At 34.2% G+C, this 18,158-nt stretch overlaps 1 protein-coding gene across 6 annotated transcripts in view; it reads left to right on the forward strand.

The window, feature by feature from the left end:
• The window catches only part of LOC124179816 (acetylcholine receptor subunit alpha-like), a 131,413-nt gene extending 121,425 nt beyond the window's left edge, over positions 1 to 9,988 (forward strand). For 4 of the 6 annotated variants that reach the window (XM_046564580.1, XM_046564581.1, XM_046564586.1 and 1 more), the window contains 4 exons: positions 6,238 to 6,384; positions 7,225 to 7,383; positions 8,906 to 9,161; positions 9,524 to 9,988. In XM_046564580.1, the coding sequence (XP_046420536.1) occupies positions 6,238 to 6,384; positions 7,225 to 7,383; positions 8,906 to 9,161; positions 9,524 to 9,715 (754 nt within the window). In that variant the 3' untranslated portion in view covers positions 9,716 to 9,988. The remainder of the gene's footprint in view (positions 1 to 6,237; positions 6,385 to 7,224; positions 7,384 to 8,905; positions 9,162 to 9,523) is intronic. The other 2 variants (XM_046564582.1, XM_046564583.1) reach the window with 1 other exon arrangement.
• Positions 9,989 to 18,158: the final 8,170 nt, after the last annotated feature.

The raw sequence follows: 18,158 nt of genomic DNA on the forward strand, positions 1-18,158 counted from the left end.
TCCTCCCTTTTCGCCGCTTATACATTTTCGCACAAGTGCGGCCCGCTTTTCCTGGTGATTATGCGACCCTCGTCCCCCTTTTTCCCAGCTTCCTTCTCTCGCCCCGCGTCCAATCGGCCCTCGGAGAGAGAGAGACAGAGAGAGAGAGAGAAAGAGAGGGGAGGATGGTATGTAATTGGTCCAGGAAGAGGAAATTTCTCTTCCGTTTAATTGCGCCGTGCTGACGCGTTTCCGCATGCGTGTTTCGTATTATGGTTCTATTTCGTTGCCCGATTTATCCTCCACATCGCGGATTTAAGGATCATACTTTATACGACGCATTTCCTTGACTCAACTTTGTTTCTTCATGTACCAAATTTGTAAACGGTTAGCCGTGAAATTTTTTTAATTTTAACAACGACTTCTCCTATGTTGTTACAAACCCTGAAAACCTTGCGGAAATTTTTTTTACATTTTTCCAATCACCGGTCTTTAGACGACAAATTTTTGAGTCCATTTCAAAGCAAAAAAAAAAAGACGTTCCCTTTTCGAAAACAAAACATTTTCACGCAAGATTTAGATTGGATGAACGTTTTTCGATTTTTTTTTTTATCATTCTTCCTTTGATTTGATTACTGATTTTTGAAACTTTTTTTTTTCCAGTTCTAAAACACACAATCAAGATTCAAGAAAAAAATAATTCATTTTATATGAATACTGCCAGCCATTTCGATATTTTAAAACAAATAGAAAAAGTGATTGAAAAACGTAAAAAACCATTATTCGAGTCTGAATCCTGCAGTGAATTTTTTTTATTCCAAAAACGGAAACCAATGTCAATCTTCGTCAGTTTTAACACTAATATTTTTTACACACAATATCCCAATATTATAGTTACCTTGAAAAATATTTTTACAATCAGTTAAACTATGTAAAAAAAACCAAATAAGAGTTGTAAATTCAACAAATTTAACGTGCACTCGGTTATTCACTGTAAGGAAGAAAAAAAAACATCATATGGTCAGAGTCTAAAACAATATTTCATATTCCATTATTATTCGTGAGTGTTATATTTTATAATATTTAAACCAGTAAAAACTACACCGTCCGTATAAAATACATGCATATCATATACTAAATCATTCTCATGCAAAAGTTAAACTTTTTTGATACATTTTTTACAATTTGATTATAGCAAAACATTTTTTTTTTATCCAAATTCAATTTTTTTCACGTCACTCAGTACTTTAATTCACCTGGAGAACTTATCCGAGATAATCCGGCGAAATTTTTCAGCGTATAATTTTCAACAAAGTAACAAAACAAGCAGCGAAGCGGTCGCTTCTCTTAGAGCCGAACTAATTACCGAACAAATTCGATCAGGCCGAGGAAATCGGGGTCAGCAAGTTACGCAAGCCTTCGCAATCAACGACTAAACGTAGTTAGGCGAATATGCATGAGAGCAGGATGTTTTGAAGGATCGATGCAGCGAACTGATCTCACTGATTAACGATTGCACAGGCGTGCGAAATATAACTTGTAATTTCTCCCTCAAGTAACGATGCTTTCCTTTTTTTTTTATGTATTTAGGTATGTCGAATTGAAATGTAGCGCTAGTTTGTTTTTTTTTTTTTTTTTTTTTTTTTTTTTAGAACACATAGAAAATTTATTTTGATGCATTTTCTGAACTATTTTTATGGAAACAAAAAATCAAATGAATATGGAACTGAATGTTTACGTACAAAATGAACAGCATTAGGTTAAAACAAGACTTAAGATTCTAGATAAATCAAATAGAATTGTGATGTCTTTTTCTACTTTCTTCAAAACTGCTGTTCAATCTTTTTCTCTTGTACCGTCGATTCGGTTAATCTTGTCATTGGACAAGAGTTTTGAATAAAGTAGTAAAAGATATCACAAGTCTGCTTTATCTAGTTTCTTATTTATTTTATACCTGAAAATTCAGTTTTATATTCATTTTATTTCTTTTCCATAAACATAGTTTAAAAGTGCATAAAAATAAATCTCGATGAGCTGCAAAAAAAAAAAAAAACTAGTGCTATATTTCAATTTAATTACCTTTTTGGAGATAATTTAAGAATATGAGAAAATTCGGACTCGAACGGCTTTATTGAAGGAAAGTGAATTGAAAAAAACACATAGAAACAATTCTAACAAACCATTTTCACACGTAACGCGAACACGACTTTTTACGTGAATAAAACTGAATAAAATTCGGATCGCAATTGAAAATTGATGAAAAAATTTATTTCCTACGTTCATACCGGTTATTTCTCCTTGTAGCTTACGCAGCTGCATCTGGCATAAAATGCACGAAGAAACAATATGCGGAATATCGTTCCTGCAGACTCATTTTTATTCATACCGTGTTCTGTTCGTTTCTTTTTATTAAATTGCAGATCCCCTTTAAAAAGGGTGAAAAACATCAGCTTCACTTTTCCTTTTCAATTCTCCACCGTAACTGTACGTAATTCGAAAAGTTGAATAACTTTTTATACAAATGTTCCAACGATTTTCTTTCGCGTTATCTTTTCACTCTTTACCGTTCTTCTCCCGTTGATGTAATATTAAAAAAAAAAACAGAATCAACAACTCTTAGACTGCACACCAATCCATTTTGTCGGAAAGTTAAGTTTTACAACTCCTGCGATACCGCACACATAAAATCGCGTATTCTAAATTTCGCATTCAATAACGATCAATATCGAAAAACGAAATTTTATGCACACTTTGAAATATCTTTCAAGGCAACGCACGTTTCGTTTACAATAATACACTGAGAAAAATTTCATTTGTTACAGTAACTAGAAAAATTGTGTAAAACACTTATTGGTACAAAAACTGTTTGAATATTGTTGGGATTACGAAAAACGAGGTACGCGCAACCAACGTCGTTGAAATGTGTATGGAAAATGAAACTACCCTTCATTTGCAAGAAGTAGCGACACGATATTTTATTTTTCCCAAAATTTGAAAGAAAAAAAAAAAACAAACATTAAAGATATAAAGAAAATAATGTAATTTCCAGCTATGAGTCTCTTTTTATACTCGAATATTTCCCTCTTATTTCATAGGACAAAGTACATTATTTTCAGACTTTTTCAGGAATGAATTATTCAAAACGAGACGAGGTATCGAGCTACGCGACCATTTTAAATTCTCTAATAGCGTATGTAAAATAAGAAAACAAGAAGAAATTCCAGCCGTTCGACATCGGGAATAAAAGAAATACGGTTTGAGGGTCGGAGTTTTCTTCTTCGAAACGCGGTAACTTACCTTGTAGATTTTAATTCGCCCGTTGCCGTTTAATTTCAGCCCCGAAGAAACGGCAAACGGGTTTACCGAGCCCCTTGAATCGACTTTTCGGATGTTTATAGACGGTTTTACGGGGCGGCTCTGATTGCCCGTGTACAACAGGCGGCGTCTTTTCAAGACAATGTCAGGGGCTCAATTCCGTGTCGACAAACGACGACCTTTCGTTTCACCGGAACGTCGGATCTAAGCCGGAAATTCGAAGGATCGGACTTTAAGATCAGCGCTCTTCGAGTCCAGCGCAATTTCGTTCCTCCGAGTCCGTTCACTCGGGACGAAAATCGACCCCTCGTTCCACGGGGTGGACAAAACTAAACCCCTAGGTGCGCCTGCGGCGATTTCCGGAAATATACGACCGTGAAAAAAGTTGGAAAGTTTAATGCGCAGTTTAGATTGCCGTTTCTCGGCCGAGAACCCGGATTTCATCGGTTCTGGTCTCCGCGGATTCGACCTCAAGGAGACCTTTGGTTCGTCAATGATCGACATTTTTTTTTTCTTATCAGTATTATAACAAGATAATCGGACATCGGGTATTTATCAAATTATTTTATTTCTGAGCTACGAAGATCTGTTTGAAAATTTACGAATGAAAATATACTTGAAAACTGGAGAGGATGAACTTATGCTGTGCGATTAATCGATAGCTTTGATCGATCGATTTTTTTTTCGATTAATTGATCAATCGACGGTTTTGATCCATTCACCGATTGACGCCCAAAATTTTTATCAGGCAACTTTGATTCATCGATTAACCGAAGAAACGATTAGTCCAAGCTTCCGATTAATCGATTAATCGCTCAACACTTGTATAAACACAAATTTAGACGTCGACGGTTAATTTCAAATCGTTTTTAAATTATCAAAAAATGTTACCGTCCGTTCGGTTTCATCCTACGATTTGGAAGTCAGTTCGAAAGACCGTTTTCCACGAATTAACCGGAACAGTTTTTTTCATTACCCTTTACAAAATTACAATGATAGATCGATTGTTATCGACATATGACAGTGTAACTCGTATGAAATTATAAATGGATCGAGCGACTGCTGAAAAAGAAGAGAAAATCTATTGAAGTAAATTTTTTCAGTATACCGATTTATAAATCGACGTTATCCATTCTTTATTCCTTAATATCTCAAGCGCTGGTATAAAATTGCAGTAAGCAACGATATCGACAGATGGATTTTCGTTCACATGTACGAGAGTGAAATTACGCAGATAACCCGGAAATATTTTCCGAGGAATCCCGTCGTCCCATGAGGATTTCATTCTCCCCTGAGGAACGAACAGCTTCGTCGGCTCTTCCGGATTTTCAATTTTTCCAGATCGTAAAAAAAGCTACGCTTTTTTTCCCCCTCGTTCTTCGGTTTACGTAATTCAATCTCGTCGTCAGCTATCGACTGAAAACGTTCCATCTCCTAGCCACAATTTCAAATGTATTTCACACTGAGAGAAATTTTTAATTCCGGTTACCGCTCGGTCCTTAATTATTTTTATTTTTTCACTACAATCGAAAAATATAGTTCTATGTAGGAAATGAAAATTAGTTTTCTAGCTGTTACCAGAAAGTCTAGCATCCGTTACTATTCTTTCTCATTGCGATCGCTGTTGCTATATTTTCTTGCAACTGTTGCGAAAATTTAATACTTGTGCAAGAATAAATTGACGTTAACGCCTTGTTTAACTAAAAAAGTAGAGTAAACCTCAGAAACTGATTTTGCGTTGCAATAACCAAAAAAGGATCGACGATAGCGCAAAGTGGTTAGACGTGCCTCGTTTTTCCTAATTCCAACAATATTCAAACAGTTTTTTCAACGATACCCGTTTTACTCAATTTTTCTAGTTACTGTAACAAATGAAATTTTTTGTCAATGCACCTGAAGTCGATCAATAAAACTGCGTTTTTCGGAGAATGTTAAAAATCCGTAATGTTTCTAGTTACGTTATTTTCAACGAAATTTTACGTAAAATAAAACGCTATCTAAATTTTCCAAGAAATTGAAATTGCAAAAAATTTTAAATAACTTGTAATACGGTAAAAAACGAAGCTTTCAAATTACCGATCCTTCCTGACGAAATTTTTTAAATATCCGCCAATTTGGCGAATGAATTCTCGAAGGATCACGGAGAAATTTAAAAAGCCTTCGAATCGATCACCGCAAGCTCACATGATTCTACAGTGAAAAAAATCGTCATGTTTTACAGGGTAAATTAAAACCACGTGATACGTTCGACTTTATTCTTGGCTTTTCTCTCTTTCTCTCTCTTTTTAGTCTTCAGCTTGTCCAGTTTTATTTACTTATTTATGTATTTACTTGTTCTTTCTCTTACTTATTTATTCACCCATTGAATAACTTTTTCATTTATTTTTTTTTTATACTTATTTACTTGTTTATTTCTCTTCTATCATACTTTAGTCTTACTTCATTTTATTCGCAGATGTCATCCTCCTCTGTGTTATCGTTACATTTTTTTCTTCGTGTATTCATACATCCACATTTGGTTTCACCTCTTTTTATTTCTTGTTACCGCCTTACTTGTGTCCAAGATTTTTTGTCCAACATTCCCACGGGCATAACAAACCTTATCTATCTATCTATCTATCTATCTCTCTTTGGCTTTCAGAAAAGTTATACACAGTCAATTTCTTCCTCCCTTGTTTCCCGCGGGTTGTAATCGTTTGGTTTGGTTTTGCCGGCCGAGCGCTCGCGGATATCGAAAGCAGTTTAAGATAAACGAGAGCCCGGGATTAGGATCGTTGAAAAAAAGATCCCCGCCCCGAGTTCATCGGCGGATATGCGTCAGTCGGCCGCATCAAAAGCGATCCTGCACGAGGTCCTTTCCTGTCCTATCATCCCATTATTTATATCCTAGACTTCCGTCGATTTTATCGAGCGTAACTAAACCGCATCCCTTCACTGTTTCAGCATCTGCGTGACGGTCGTTGTTCTGAACGTCCACTTCCGGTCACCCCAAACCCACAGAATGGCGCCCTGGGTAAAACGAGTATTCATCCACATTCTTCCACGATTGCTCGTCATGCGAAGGCCGCAGTACAAATTTGAGACGAATCGGTAAGCTGGTTCGAATTATTCATGGGTAAAAAAAAATTCTACGTGTCACCGTGTGTTGGAAAACAATTGAATTAAGTACGACCGAATATTTTTCAATTTCCGCTTGCGGGTCAAAGATTTTTTTTCTTCACCTGTTTTCATGAAAAAGGAACGGTTCTTATCGCAAAACCTTTTTAAGCTTGAAATACGATTCGTAACTTAGCGAGTCGCACTTACGAAAAATTTTCTAATCAAAATTCTCGAACGATACTCAATCCCACAGCTTTCAACATGGCAAGTACCATATTTATTACACCTACGTTATAACTTGACGGTTCCTAAACAATGAAAAACCAAAAAAAGAAAAAAGAAAATAGAAAAAAGAAAAGCCCGCGCGAAGCTAAAAATCAGAGATACATTTTTCTATCACGAGAAATGTATCATCTCTTTCTGGAAGCTTTCCAATATCACGCGGGCTTGCACGTAAGCTCGAAAAGAAACAGCAACAATTCATCGATTCGAAGGCGCAGTTACACGGGAATATAATAGAATTCAGAACCTTGTATATTATATAAGAGAAAGATTCTCCGGAGTCTGGACTTTCTCCTTTTTTTCTTTTTTTTTGTTTATGATTCAGCCTTCTTCTCTCTTTCTTCCCTACGTTTTTATGGTACATCCTTTCACGTACGACTATTCCGTATACAAAAATTTTCCACATCCATCAAATACGCGGACACACGAGCGTGCTCGGATTTCCTTGATATCTTATGTATTACATTGTATGTTTGTATGTATGTATGTATGTATGTATGTATGTATGTATGTATACATACCTTGTAGTAAAAGCATATTTCACCGCAGATACTCTTCCGGCAGAGTTCTGATGAGGACCGTACGAGGCAAAGAAAAACCTTGCTATTATCCTTATCATCCAACAGCGCAAGAAGACACCGATGATCATATCGGTTCGAAAAGATTCCAAAGCCGCGTTTCATCGAAAGAGGATCTCTCGCCGTCTAGGTAAAGTGAAATTTGATGCGTTTTTTTAGAATTTTTTTTTACTATTACTCTGCGAGGAATTTCGTGAAATTCGATTTAAAGCAGGAAAAGTATAACTTTCATGTTGTTTTATCAGTTTTTCGTTCACTATTTTGATGAATTTCTTTGACAACTATCAGCATCAATACCTACTAGTTTGGATGGATGATTGGATACTAAAATTTTTCTTACTGACTAATAAGAGATATTCTATTTTGTTATGTAGCTTTTGAATCAAGAAATTATCGCTATAATTAGCTTTAATAAATATTGATGTATTTATAGCTGTCGGAAGTTTTCAGATTATATTTCAAAGTTGATCTGTTTGTTTAGTATATTTCATTTCTTTATCTTGGACTAAAAATTGTTTTTTTTTTTTTTTTTGTTACGATAGAAAATGAAAATAACCAGATCAAGATTCAGATTCAAACAATCTAATCACAACTAGACATTTTTTTTTTTTTTTTGGTATCTGCATTTGACGTTCAAATGTATTTAATTTTTGTTGGAAGAATTCAGTAGCTTTAGAAAAAAAAGTTTAATCTAAAAGGTGCGTCTAGCCAAAGAATTAATATTTTTCAATCGGGAAAATCAATTCGACCAAATGGATGGTGAAGAAAAAACAGAAATAATTATTACCGTATAACGGTGACAAATTTCTCGGAAGAATCACAGGAAGTATAACAAGTATCGTAAAATCAGTACGAAACAAAATTGAAAAAATTTAGTGAACTTGTACTAAAGTTGTGAAAACTTAAGAATATTGCAAAATACCAAATATTTTGACGAAAATTCACCTTCCAATCTTAGAATCATTTTCGGAGCAAGTGTCGAACCTCCCTAAACAACGTTTGTAATCCATATTGTTATTTCAATCAGCAAGCGAGTTTATCAAGTCGAAAAATTTCCGCGTCGGGGTTGAAGTTCCGAATTAGAAAAGTTCCGAAACCGCCTGATTCCGAATTATTTGGTGTCGAGACTCGAAGTGAAGTAATCAAACTTTTATGAAATAAGAAAGCTTCGAATGGTCGGAAAGCCGACGGCTCAAAATTCCGATGAATAAAGTATCGATGTAGTAAAATTCTAAAAATTAAAATACACCTACACGGCGTAGTTCACTCAACGAGTGGTTGTGAAAAATGAGAAAAAACGGAAAATCAAAATTATCAGGATTCCAAACGTAAAAATATCGAAAATCCAAAACGAAAACAGATCAAAATGGTGAAATTTCGCCAAGCCAGAAATTCACAGAACTGAAAATCTTCGATCATTCGGAATTTCGATGTTTCAGATTTAAAAATTTTCTCACTTTCGGAACTTTGATTTTTCCCTTTTACCATTTCGTTCTCTTGAACTTTGAGCGCCGGGTTTCGCACCGTTCGAAACTTTGATGTTTCGTCCAAGTTCAATTTCGTTACTTCACCTTGCGCCAGAAAAAACTTGGGAATTCGATGCTTTGAGAACTTTTCAAATTCGGAACTTCAACCCCGTCCCGAATTTCCAGCTTAACAGACGGTGTCCGATTCGGCGGTAGCTGCCAAATCCACGGACCAACTTTACCGCCTCTACCGTTGCCTCTTCACCCGGAAACCGAGGAATTATCAGTATCCGGTGACGGGCCAATCGAAGAAGTGAAAAGCCCGGTTCTCCGCACACCTCCGGTATTTTCCCACTCGAATTGCCCCCCGGAATTGCACAGATCTTGCATCTGCGTCCGGTTCATCGCCGAGCACACAAAAATGCTCGAGGATTCGACGAAGGTAAAATTTATTTGTTCGATGAATTCAATACCACGATCAAACAAGTTTACACAAACGTGCGGATGTATTTAAGCATTCTTTACAAATCAGGTGTGTGAAATTTTTCCACCAATAAAATTAATAAAAAACACTTGTCGAGTGTTTTTTTTTTTTTTGCCGACAAAGCCTAGTTCTTGTTATGTGCATGCTTTGTAAGAATTTTGATGCTAAGAAACAATTCTCCCTATCTCTCTAACATCTTCTAATTCAGCAATAAGCAATTGCAGTTCTACGATCGAACCTTGCAGTTTTCCAATATAGCAAATTTCTCATAAGACTATGCTTTAAAGCCGTATTTTCAGAGTTACGAACTTGATTTCCAGGTGAAGGAAGACTGGAAGTACGTTGCTATGGTTTTGGACAGGTTGTTCCTGTGGATATTCACGCTAGCCGTTCTTGTCGGAACGGCTGGTATAATCCTTCAGGCACCAACACTTTACGACGATCGAGCGCCGATCGACAAAAAGTTCAGCGAATTCGCGACGACGACGGTTGTTCGATGTCCGCCCCAATAGTCAACGCCCGAGCCCTGCACCGTAGCCAAAGATTAACCCCTCTACCATTCGAAAAAAAAAAAACCTCCCCCTCAAGAAGAAAAGAAAAAAAAAATGAAAAACACGAAATTACGGCAAAAGGGCTCCGCCGAATGGCGAAAATTTTAAAAATAATAACGAAAATAAACGAAGGAGAATGTATCGAGTCGATATAAACATTGGTAAAGAAGAGGAGAGAAGAAAACAAAAAAAAAAAAAAAAAAAAACGACAACGTCGACATTGAAACGAGGACACATAAAACGAGATCGATACTGCAAGAGAAGAAAATTGAAATTTTTTATGAAAACATTTGACTAAATTTTGAATACCCGAACGTGCCTGGCGGACTAAAATATCCATTCGAATATCGCCGTTGCCCTGCACAGGCCGAAAATAAACAAAAAAATAAAAATAAAAAATACAGCCTTTCACGTGTTTTCCAATTTGTTTCTCTTACTTTTTTTCTTTCACTTTGTTTAACGATTGTTTCGATTTTTCTCGTTTTCGTGATTAGGAAAAAGAGATCATTTTTTTTTTTTTTCTTTTTTTCATTTTTTCTTTTCAGGAAACAATACAAGGGTGTAAAAATAAATTTGCATCCCGATTGCTGCTGAAAGAGCAGACAAACAAAGATGGATGTCATCCGAAACGGTTTCGCATCATCGATTCAAAAATCATCCTTAATGTATATATATATTAATAATTAATATATATTTACATATATGCTACGTGACTACATACATTTCTTTGTTTTTCCGCTGATAAACTAGTAAAAAAGGATTTCGTTTTATATTATCTTGCTTATTGTTCATAGTTCGCACGATACGCAATAATCACGACGTTTTCCGTGTTTCATTGAAAACTTCCAACAAACGGAAAAGAAAAAAATAAATGAATGAAAAAAAAAAAAAATAGAATAATAATAACAATAATGATAATTATAATTATAATTACAGGAACGAAAAATTAAAAATGTGTAAAATTACCCAGACGACTTAGACTCGTGAATCGTAGTAAGATTAAATATTATACGCTACACTCACGCGTGTATGTATAATAATGAAATCGAGTGCGTGACAAATACATTATGTATATTGTTATATATTATTTCTACACTGACGGTATACATACATGTATACATGCGACACATATTATAATATACATATATATATACATATTATATATATAAATAGTCTGTGCTCAAATTTTCGCAACAAAGCTGCCATTATATAGTTAATTGTTAGTACAACATAATAATGTATTATAGAAATGATGTATATCCACTATTAACAAAATGATAAAAACGCGATTAAAACTAGTATTGTACTATAGGTAAAAGAAAATCTGATAACAGAAAAGAAAAACGGTGACGAAAAATGATTTGAAAAAAAAAAAAAAAAAAAAAAAAAAAAACTCGTTTATTTGTCTGACGTGTAAACCAAAACCGGAAATATCGTCTTAAAAATTTATTTACATGTACTAGTTCTTTGAAATTAAATATTGTGAATAAAAAATCCCTCGTCTCTACCAAGAAATTCAAATAATACGGCTTATTTTATTCGTTGTAATTCCATTCTTTTCTTTTTTCTTCTTACTTTTAGCATCATTAATTGCTATTAAACGAAGAATATAAATTGTGTTTGGGTATGTTTTGTATCAAGATCCGCTCTGTCTGATTCAAGGTGGCGAAATGAATGAAATAAAAATGAAATAAGATAAAATAAAAACTTAGGTCAGAATATACAAATATGGTATATATGTATATTCACATATGTATATATAGGTATATACATATATAATATATGTAATAATATACGTAACGTCACTACGGACATTATAGGCAGTAGAAGAAGAAAAAAAGAAAATTGAAAGAGAAATAAGGTTATATACAGACTGTAGGTACCTAATTTGCACATAGGCATATTTATATTATATAATATACGATACATGTATATGTATAGGCACCCGGTATGTTAAAAAAAAAAAAAGATGAGTAAAAAAAAAAAAAGAAGAAGAAAAACAAACGAACAAGTAATATTGGCGGGGGATGATGTCGTCTTGCGAAAAATTGCTTTGCACGTGGATTATCCTAATCTTTGTTGTTTTTTTTTTTTTTTTATAAAATCATAGACAGCCGTTCTCATCTGGTATTAATTTTCAATGTAAGTCTCAGAAAGGCCGAAGCATAGAATTCTGAAATTATGCAGATAAAAATGATGAAAAAATTTCCTATACTTCCAATAAATTTGGGCGTTTGCTGCCCAATCAAAACGGATGCAATTTTACCCGTACGTTTTTGAATTCTTAAAGCTTGTAGCAAAATACTGGTACGAATTTGATCTGAAATTGCATTCAGTGTGTATTTTCCAAAGTTTAAGAAATAAACGAAAACAGAAGTTTAATCATTTTTATACTGAACACGGGTTATTCGAAGAAACTCAAATTTCATCCCATGTCTTTTGTTGTGCCGACTTTCGACGAAAAAAAAAAAAAAAAAAAAAATTAGAATCAAGTCATTGCAACGATTTTCGATTATCGAGAAACGTTCATCATTTAAAAGCCTATTAACTGAGAAAGAAATTAATATTAATTAAAATGGAATTACTACCCGAGGCATATATAGTTCTAGGTTACTTAGCTAGTATCGTATCATGCGTGAAAGGTAGAAAAAAAAAAGAACTAAAAACAGTCGTACAAAGATTTCCTGCGGTAATATTACATATTTATCATACGTTACATATTCGAATAACAAAAAATATTACAATACATATATATATATATATATATATATACATATATATATATGTATATGATAAGCGCATTGTATATGATATATATGTACCTACGTAATATTTTTTAAGATATTAAAACACAAAATAGAAGAAAGAAAAAAAAAAAACCAAAAATAAAAAAATAAAAAACGGAAACTAAGGCAAAAATATAGTAAAATCAAAGCGTCGTACGATAATTGTAACCCATATTTATATAGGAAGGATAAGGACAAGTAAAGCATACGAATTCTAAAGCTGATAGTTGTAGCATGTTGAGTAACCGTATCGAAGTTGCTCAGCACTAGTTTATTATCGATGTTGCTAATTAATATTCTTACCGTCATCAATATTTTTTATTTCTTGAAACTTTCTGTGATTCGTTTAACGATTTTTTTTTTATTATTTTTTTTTTCTCATGTTTAAAATTGAAACAATATAATTCACTTTTTTATATTTTACGAGTCAATTCGGTATATGTGGATAAACCTTATTAGTGACTCTAAGAACAAAAAAAAAAAAGTGATGAAAAATTCTTGTAAATCGGGTTTGACGGAGAAATAATATCAATTGGATGATACCATTCTTTAATTCAAGTATAACATGAAAATTTTCATTCAAATTTCTGGTACCGTTTTTTCAAATATCGTACATTTTACCGACAGATTTTACATTGGGACCAAATCACTGGCTGATAAATGATACCTTTAACAACTTTATCTTATCCTCGGTCTAAAAATATAATCTCCTAACTGAAGACTCGCCCCATTTACAATCTGTCCTTGACATACAAACTGGGATTTATGAATTCAAATTGAATATGAAAGAGAATTTTCATAATTAAGAAAACCGATCATGTTTAAAATCGTTAGATATTCTCTGATGTATTTTAATTTTTTTCCCCGATTCTTTGTCTCGAAAAACTGTTTTCATCTCTCCGCAATTTTCGTATTCAATCACAATTCGTTGGATACATTTATTTGATCACAACTCGTACGATATGAGTTTAAATTGATTTATATTGACGTTGTGATTAGAAATTTATAATTGAACCGTTTCTGAATAACCGTAACGAGTGGAATAATTTTTTTCGCGACTTTCAACTGTACAATATAATTTCTGTATACACATCTATATACGTATAGAAAAAACACGAAAAAATATAAGTATATAAACACAGTGAAGAAACGTAATAAATAACGATATTTATACGTGATAAATGTAGTCTTGTTATACGCGTATGAATACGTTATATAAAGTCTAAGAAGCGACGGTACTTCATAGATAATATTATTCGAGCAAAGCAAGTTAAGTGAAAACGAGAAATGGATGAAATATGGTTATTGCTCTGAAGAATATATATATATACACGTGTGAGGAAAAATATATATATGTATATGTACATACAATAACACATAGGGTACGAAATAATTTCAACGAAACTTGAGAATCTAATAAAATTACATAACGTACTTATACCTATATATATATATATTATATATATTATGTAATTGTGAATAAACAACGGTATAATTTTATTATACGTATAATGAGAATAACTTTGGATAAAGTAAAGTTTTTTCCCATCACGACGGATGGAAAAATTATTTTAAGTCGTAGTAACAAATTATAATATATGATGGTTGCGTCGTTTCATTTTTTTTTTTTTTTTTGTTTTTTGTTTCGTTTCTGAATCAATTTCGGAGAAGAAAAAATAATTTAAAAAAGTTAAGTAATAATAATAATAATAATAATAATAATATAATAATAATAATAACGATAATAATAATAATGATTAAATAAAATAGTAGTCCTGAAACCATACTAAAAACGTAGAACTATTTATTAAAAAGAAAAAGGATACACGTTTTGTATTATATATTATTACATATATACATAGAAAGTTTTAATATGTATAACATATTTCGCAAACGAGTAATGCACATTGTGGGAAACAGGCGTTAATAATGACGATATAACCGTAATATAAATTGAAAATTGAGTTTTGTCTGATAATATTAACAGCAAACTGATTCGCCCCAGTTCGTAAAACACGTATAATAGAGTATAAGTTGTAAATATGGTGTAAATAGATGAACGTATGATCTACACGTCATTTTTCACAGTGATAAATTACCAACCGTGCGAAATGATAATTAAATTATTTGTGAAGAACGAGTGAAGAACAAAACCGGTATCCAAAAAATCCGAAATAATTTAATAATCATAGAAAAAATTTATTACTAAGATCAGCCGTATCGATTTTAACAAATATGCCATCGTCTGCGTATGTGAAATAAAGTCAGGGTAATACGACAAAGAAAATAATAATAATGATAATGGTACTTGCGTTGATATTTCGAAGTAGATAGTATTGTAATAACAATTTACAACGATATTACCCTGAACATCAATCGAATTGAAACGTGATGTTTATTTGCAAATTGTATTGAATTTACCAAGCACAGATACACACAGCGACGAATCGTCTCGTTTCAATCACGTGGTTACGTAATATTCTTATTTTTATTTTACGTTACACCTAATTATTGGTATATTGTGTATAGTGCAGAATGTGATATCAGTTTTTGATGTTATTCGTAAATAAGTATACAAAAGAAGTTAGAAAGTAAATATTTCGGTCTGTCGTCGATCGTAAGCGCAAATTGGAACTTGAACCACTTTTAACAATTACTCTTGTCATCTGTTTATTTGAATTGTATTCAAACTCAGCACTTTTGAATTTCGACCGATGTCGTTTTTCGTATTGACATCAGTATCATCGAATATTCGATAATGATCGTGGAACCTTGAATCAACTGTCTAGACGGAATGGAAATGAACGTATAAAAATGGGTTCGCAGCGCCAATTAATAATAAAATGATCCGTTGGCGTGTAAAGTTGTCAAGTGATGACAGTCAGTTTGTTCGTACGTCAATGTAACGAATATATGATGAAAACCAGCACTACATAACATTACTTCTAATTTTATCACGATTATTATATGGATAATATTAGCGTTTAATGTATTAGCAATAGTTTTATTTATATAATCCATATACATATGTATATCGTACACATACAACATATACATATACGTGTATGTATGATAGGATAATTGTTGAATATATCTTATTGAATAAAATATATTATTATCGTTGTAAAGTATATATCATGCCATATGAAATATTGTAAGTATAATAAGGAAACTGTTGCTTGGTTTTGTAATAATGCTTGACAAGAAGCATGAGAATAAAATTCGTTGTCGTAGAAACCCGAAGACTTTCTATACAAGTTTTTGAATAAGAATATTCCCAACCTTCGGACGAATTATGCAGAACAATTTGACGCAAGTTTAGGTGACACGTGAAAGTTTTGCAACACAGACAAATATCGTTCAGACGATACCTTATCTCCGAGAGCTGAATCAGTATCGAAGAAGACGTCCATGGCCAGTGAATTTAACTCCAGACGTAATAAGACATGTACTGCAGTTGTAAGACGTGCTCTGCTGTTTGTGGCTTAGAGCTTCGCATTTGATGAGCCTATGTTCGACGGGATCCATAGATATTTTATTAGTCCATTAGGTTCTGCAAAATCGGCAGCTTTACTGATCAAGTGAATCGGGGGGGTTGAACAATAGACATAGAACGATGCCATGATTTGAGATTTGTCCCGAGAGTAAATGCAGTGCAAGGTATGATAATAATAAGCCACGAAGAAATGCCAATTGCCCGAAAATGCGTATTATTTCGTGTGGTTGATGAAATAAAGTAAAGCCAGCAAGATTATGAATGCTGTGAGTGAAAACTTGGCAAGCATGGATTTGGAAGTGATAGCTGAGTAACGCGGCGGCTGCTATTTGATTCCTTAATTCTCTGCTGATCGTCCAGCACTCTTTTCGCTGCGTTTTCGGAGTTCCTGGTGGTCCAATTAGTCAGGATAGGGTCACACAAGTCAAATCTGAGATAAGAAATTTTTAGCTCAAAAAAAAAAGAAAAAAGTAAGGCTAACCCCTTCGCATTTTTGGCGAAAATTCTCGCGATTTTGAAAATTGCTGAAATAAATTCTATCTGGCACTATTCCGACGTAATTTTGCCGAAGAAAACGAATAAGCGCAGTCCCAATACGCTGCGAGCAACGAATCAAGAGTTACGGCCAGAAAACAAGAACCTGAGTTTTCGACATTTTTCAGCAGCTGGTTTTTCCTTCGTAATTTCTCTCCTGGTGATCCCACGTCCTTTTCGCTGCGTTTTCTAAGTTCCTGTGTGTCCAATTAGTCAGGTAAGGGTCATTCGAATCGAATCTGAGACCAAAAGTATTTTGCCCAAAAAAAAAGTAAGGCTAACCGCTTTGCATTTTTGGCAAAAATTTTCGCGATTTTGAAAAGTGCTGGAATAAATTCTATCTGGCACTATTCCGACGTAATTTTGCGAGAGAAATCGATTGGGCGCAGTCCCAATACGCTGCGATCAACGCATCGAAAGTTACAGCCAAAAAACGGAAACCTGAATTTTCGACATTTTTCAGAAGGTGCTTTTTTCCTCGTATCTTCTCTCCCGTTGATCCCACGCTCCTTTTGCTGCGTTTTCTGAGTTCCTTGGGGTCCAATTGGTCGGGAAAGAGTCATACAAAGCAATTCTGAGACAAAAAATTTTTTGGTCAAACAAAAAGGAAGGTTAACCCCTTTGTATTTTTGGCGAAAATTTTCGCGATATTCAAAAGTGCTGGAATAAATTAATTGTGGCACTATTCCGACGTGATTTTGCGAGAGAAATCGATTGGGCGCAGTCCCAATACGCTGCGAGCAACGAATCAAGAGTTACGGCCAGAAAACAAGAACCTGAGTTTTCGACATTTTTCAGCAGCTGGTTTTTCCTTCGTAATTTCTCTCCTAGTGATCCCACGTCCTTTTCGCTGCGTTTTCTGAGTTCCTGTGTGTCCGATTAGTCAGGTAAGGGTCATTCAAATCGAATCTGAGACCAAAAGTATTTTGCCCAAAAAAAAAGTAAGGCTAACCCCTTTGCATTTTTGGCAAAAATTTTCGCGATTTTGAAAAGTGCTGGAATAAATTCTATCTGGCACTATTCCGACGTAATTTTGCGAGAGAAATCGATTGGGCGCAGTCCCAATACACTGCGATCAACGCATCGAAAGTTACAGCCAAAAAACGGAAACCTGAATTTTCGACATTTTTCAGAAGGTGCTTTTTTCCTCGTATCTTCTCTCCCGTTGATCCCACGCTCCTTTTGCTGCGTTTTCTGAGTTCCTTGGGGTCCAATTGGTCGGGAAAGAGTTATACAAAGCAATTCTGAGACGAAAAATTTTTTGGTCAAAAAAAAAGGAAGGTTAACCCCTTTGTATTTTTGGCGAAAATTTTCGCGATATTCAAAAGTGCTGGAATAAATTAATTGTGGCACTATTCCGACGTAATTTTGCGAGAGAAATCGATTGGGCGCAGTCCCAATACGCTGCGAGCAACGAATCAAGAGTTACGGCCGGAAAACAAGAACCTGAGTTTTCGACATTTTTCAGCAGCTGGTTTTTCCTTCGTAATTTCTCTCCTGGTGATCCCACGTCCTTTTCGCTGCGTTTTCTGAGTTCCTGTGTGTCCAATTAGTGAGGTAAGGGTCATTCGAATCGAATCTGAGACCA

The sequence above is a fragment of the Neodiprion fabricii genome, chromosome 4 (assembly GCF_021155785.1).
Source record: "Neodiprion fabricii isolate iyNeoFabr1 chromosome 4, iyNeoFabr1.1, whole genome shotgun sequence".
NCBI classification, from domain to species: Eukaryota; Metazoa; Arthropoda; class Insecta; order Hymenoptera; family Diprionidae; genus Neodiprion; species Neodiprion fabricii.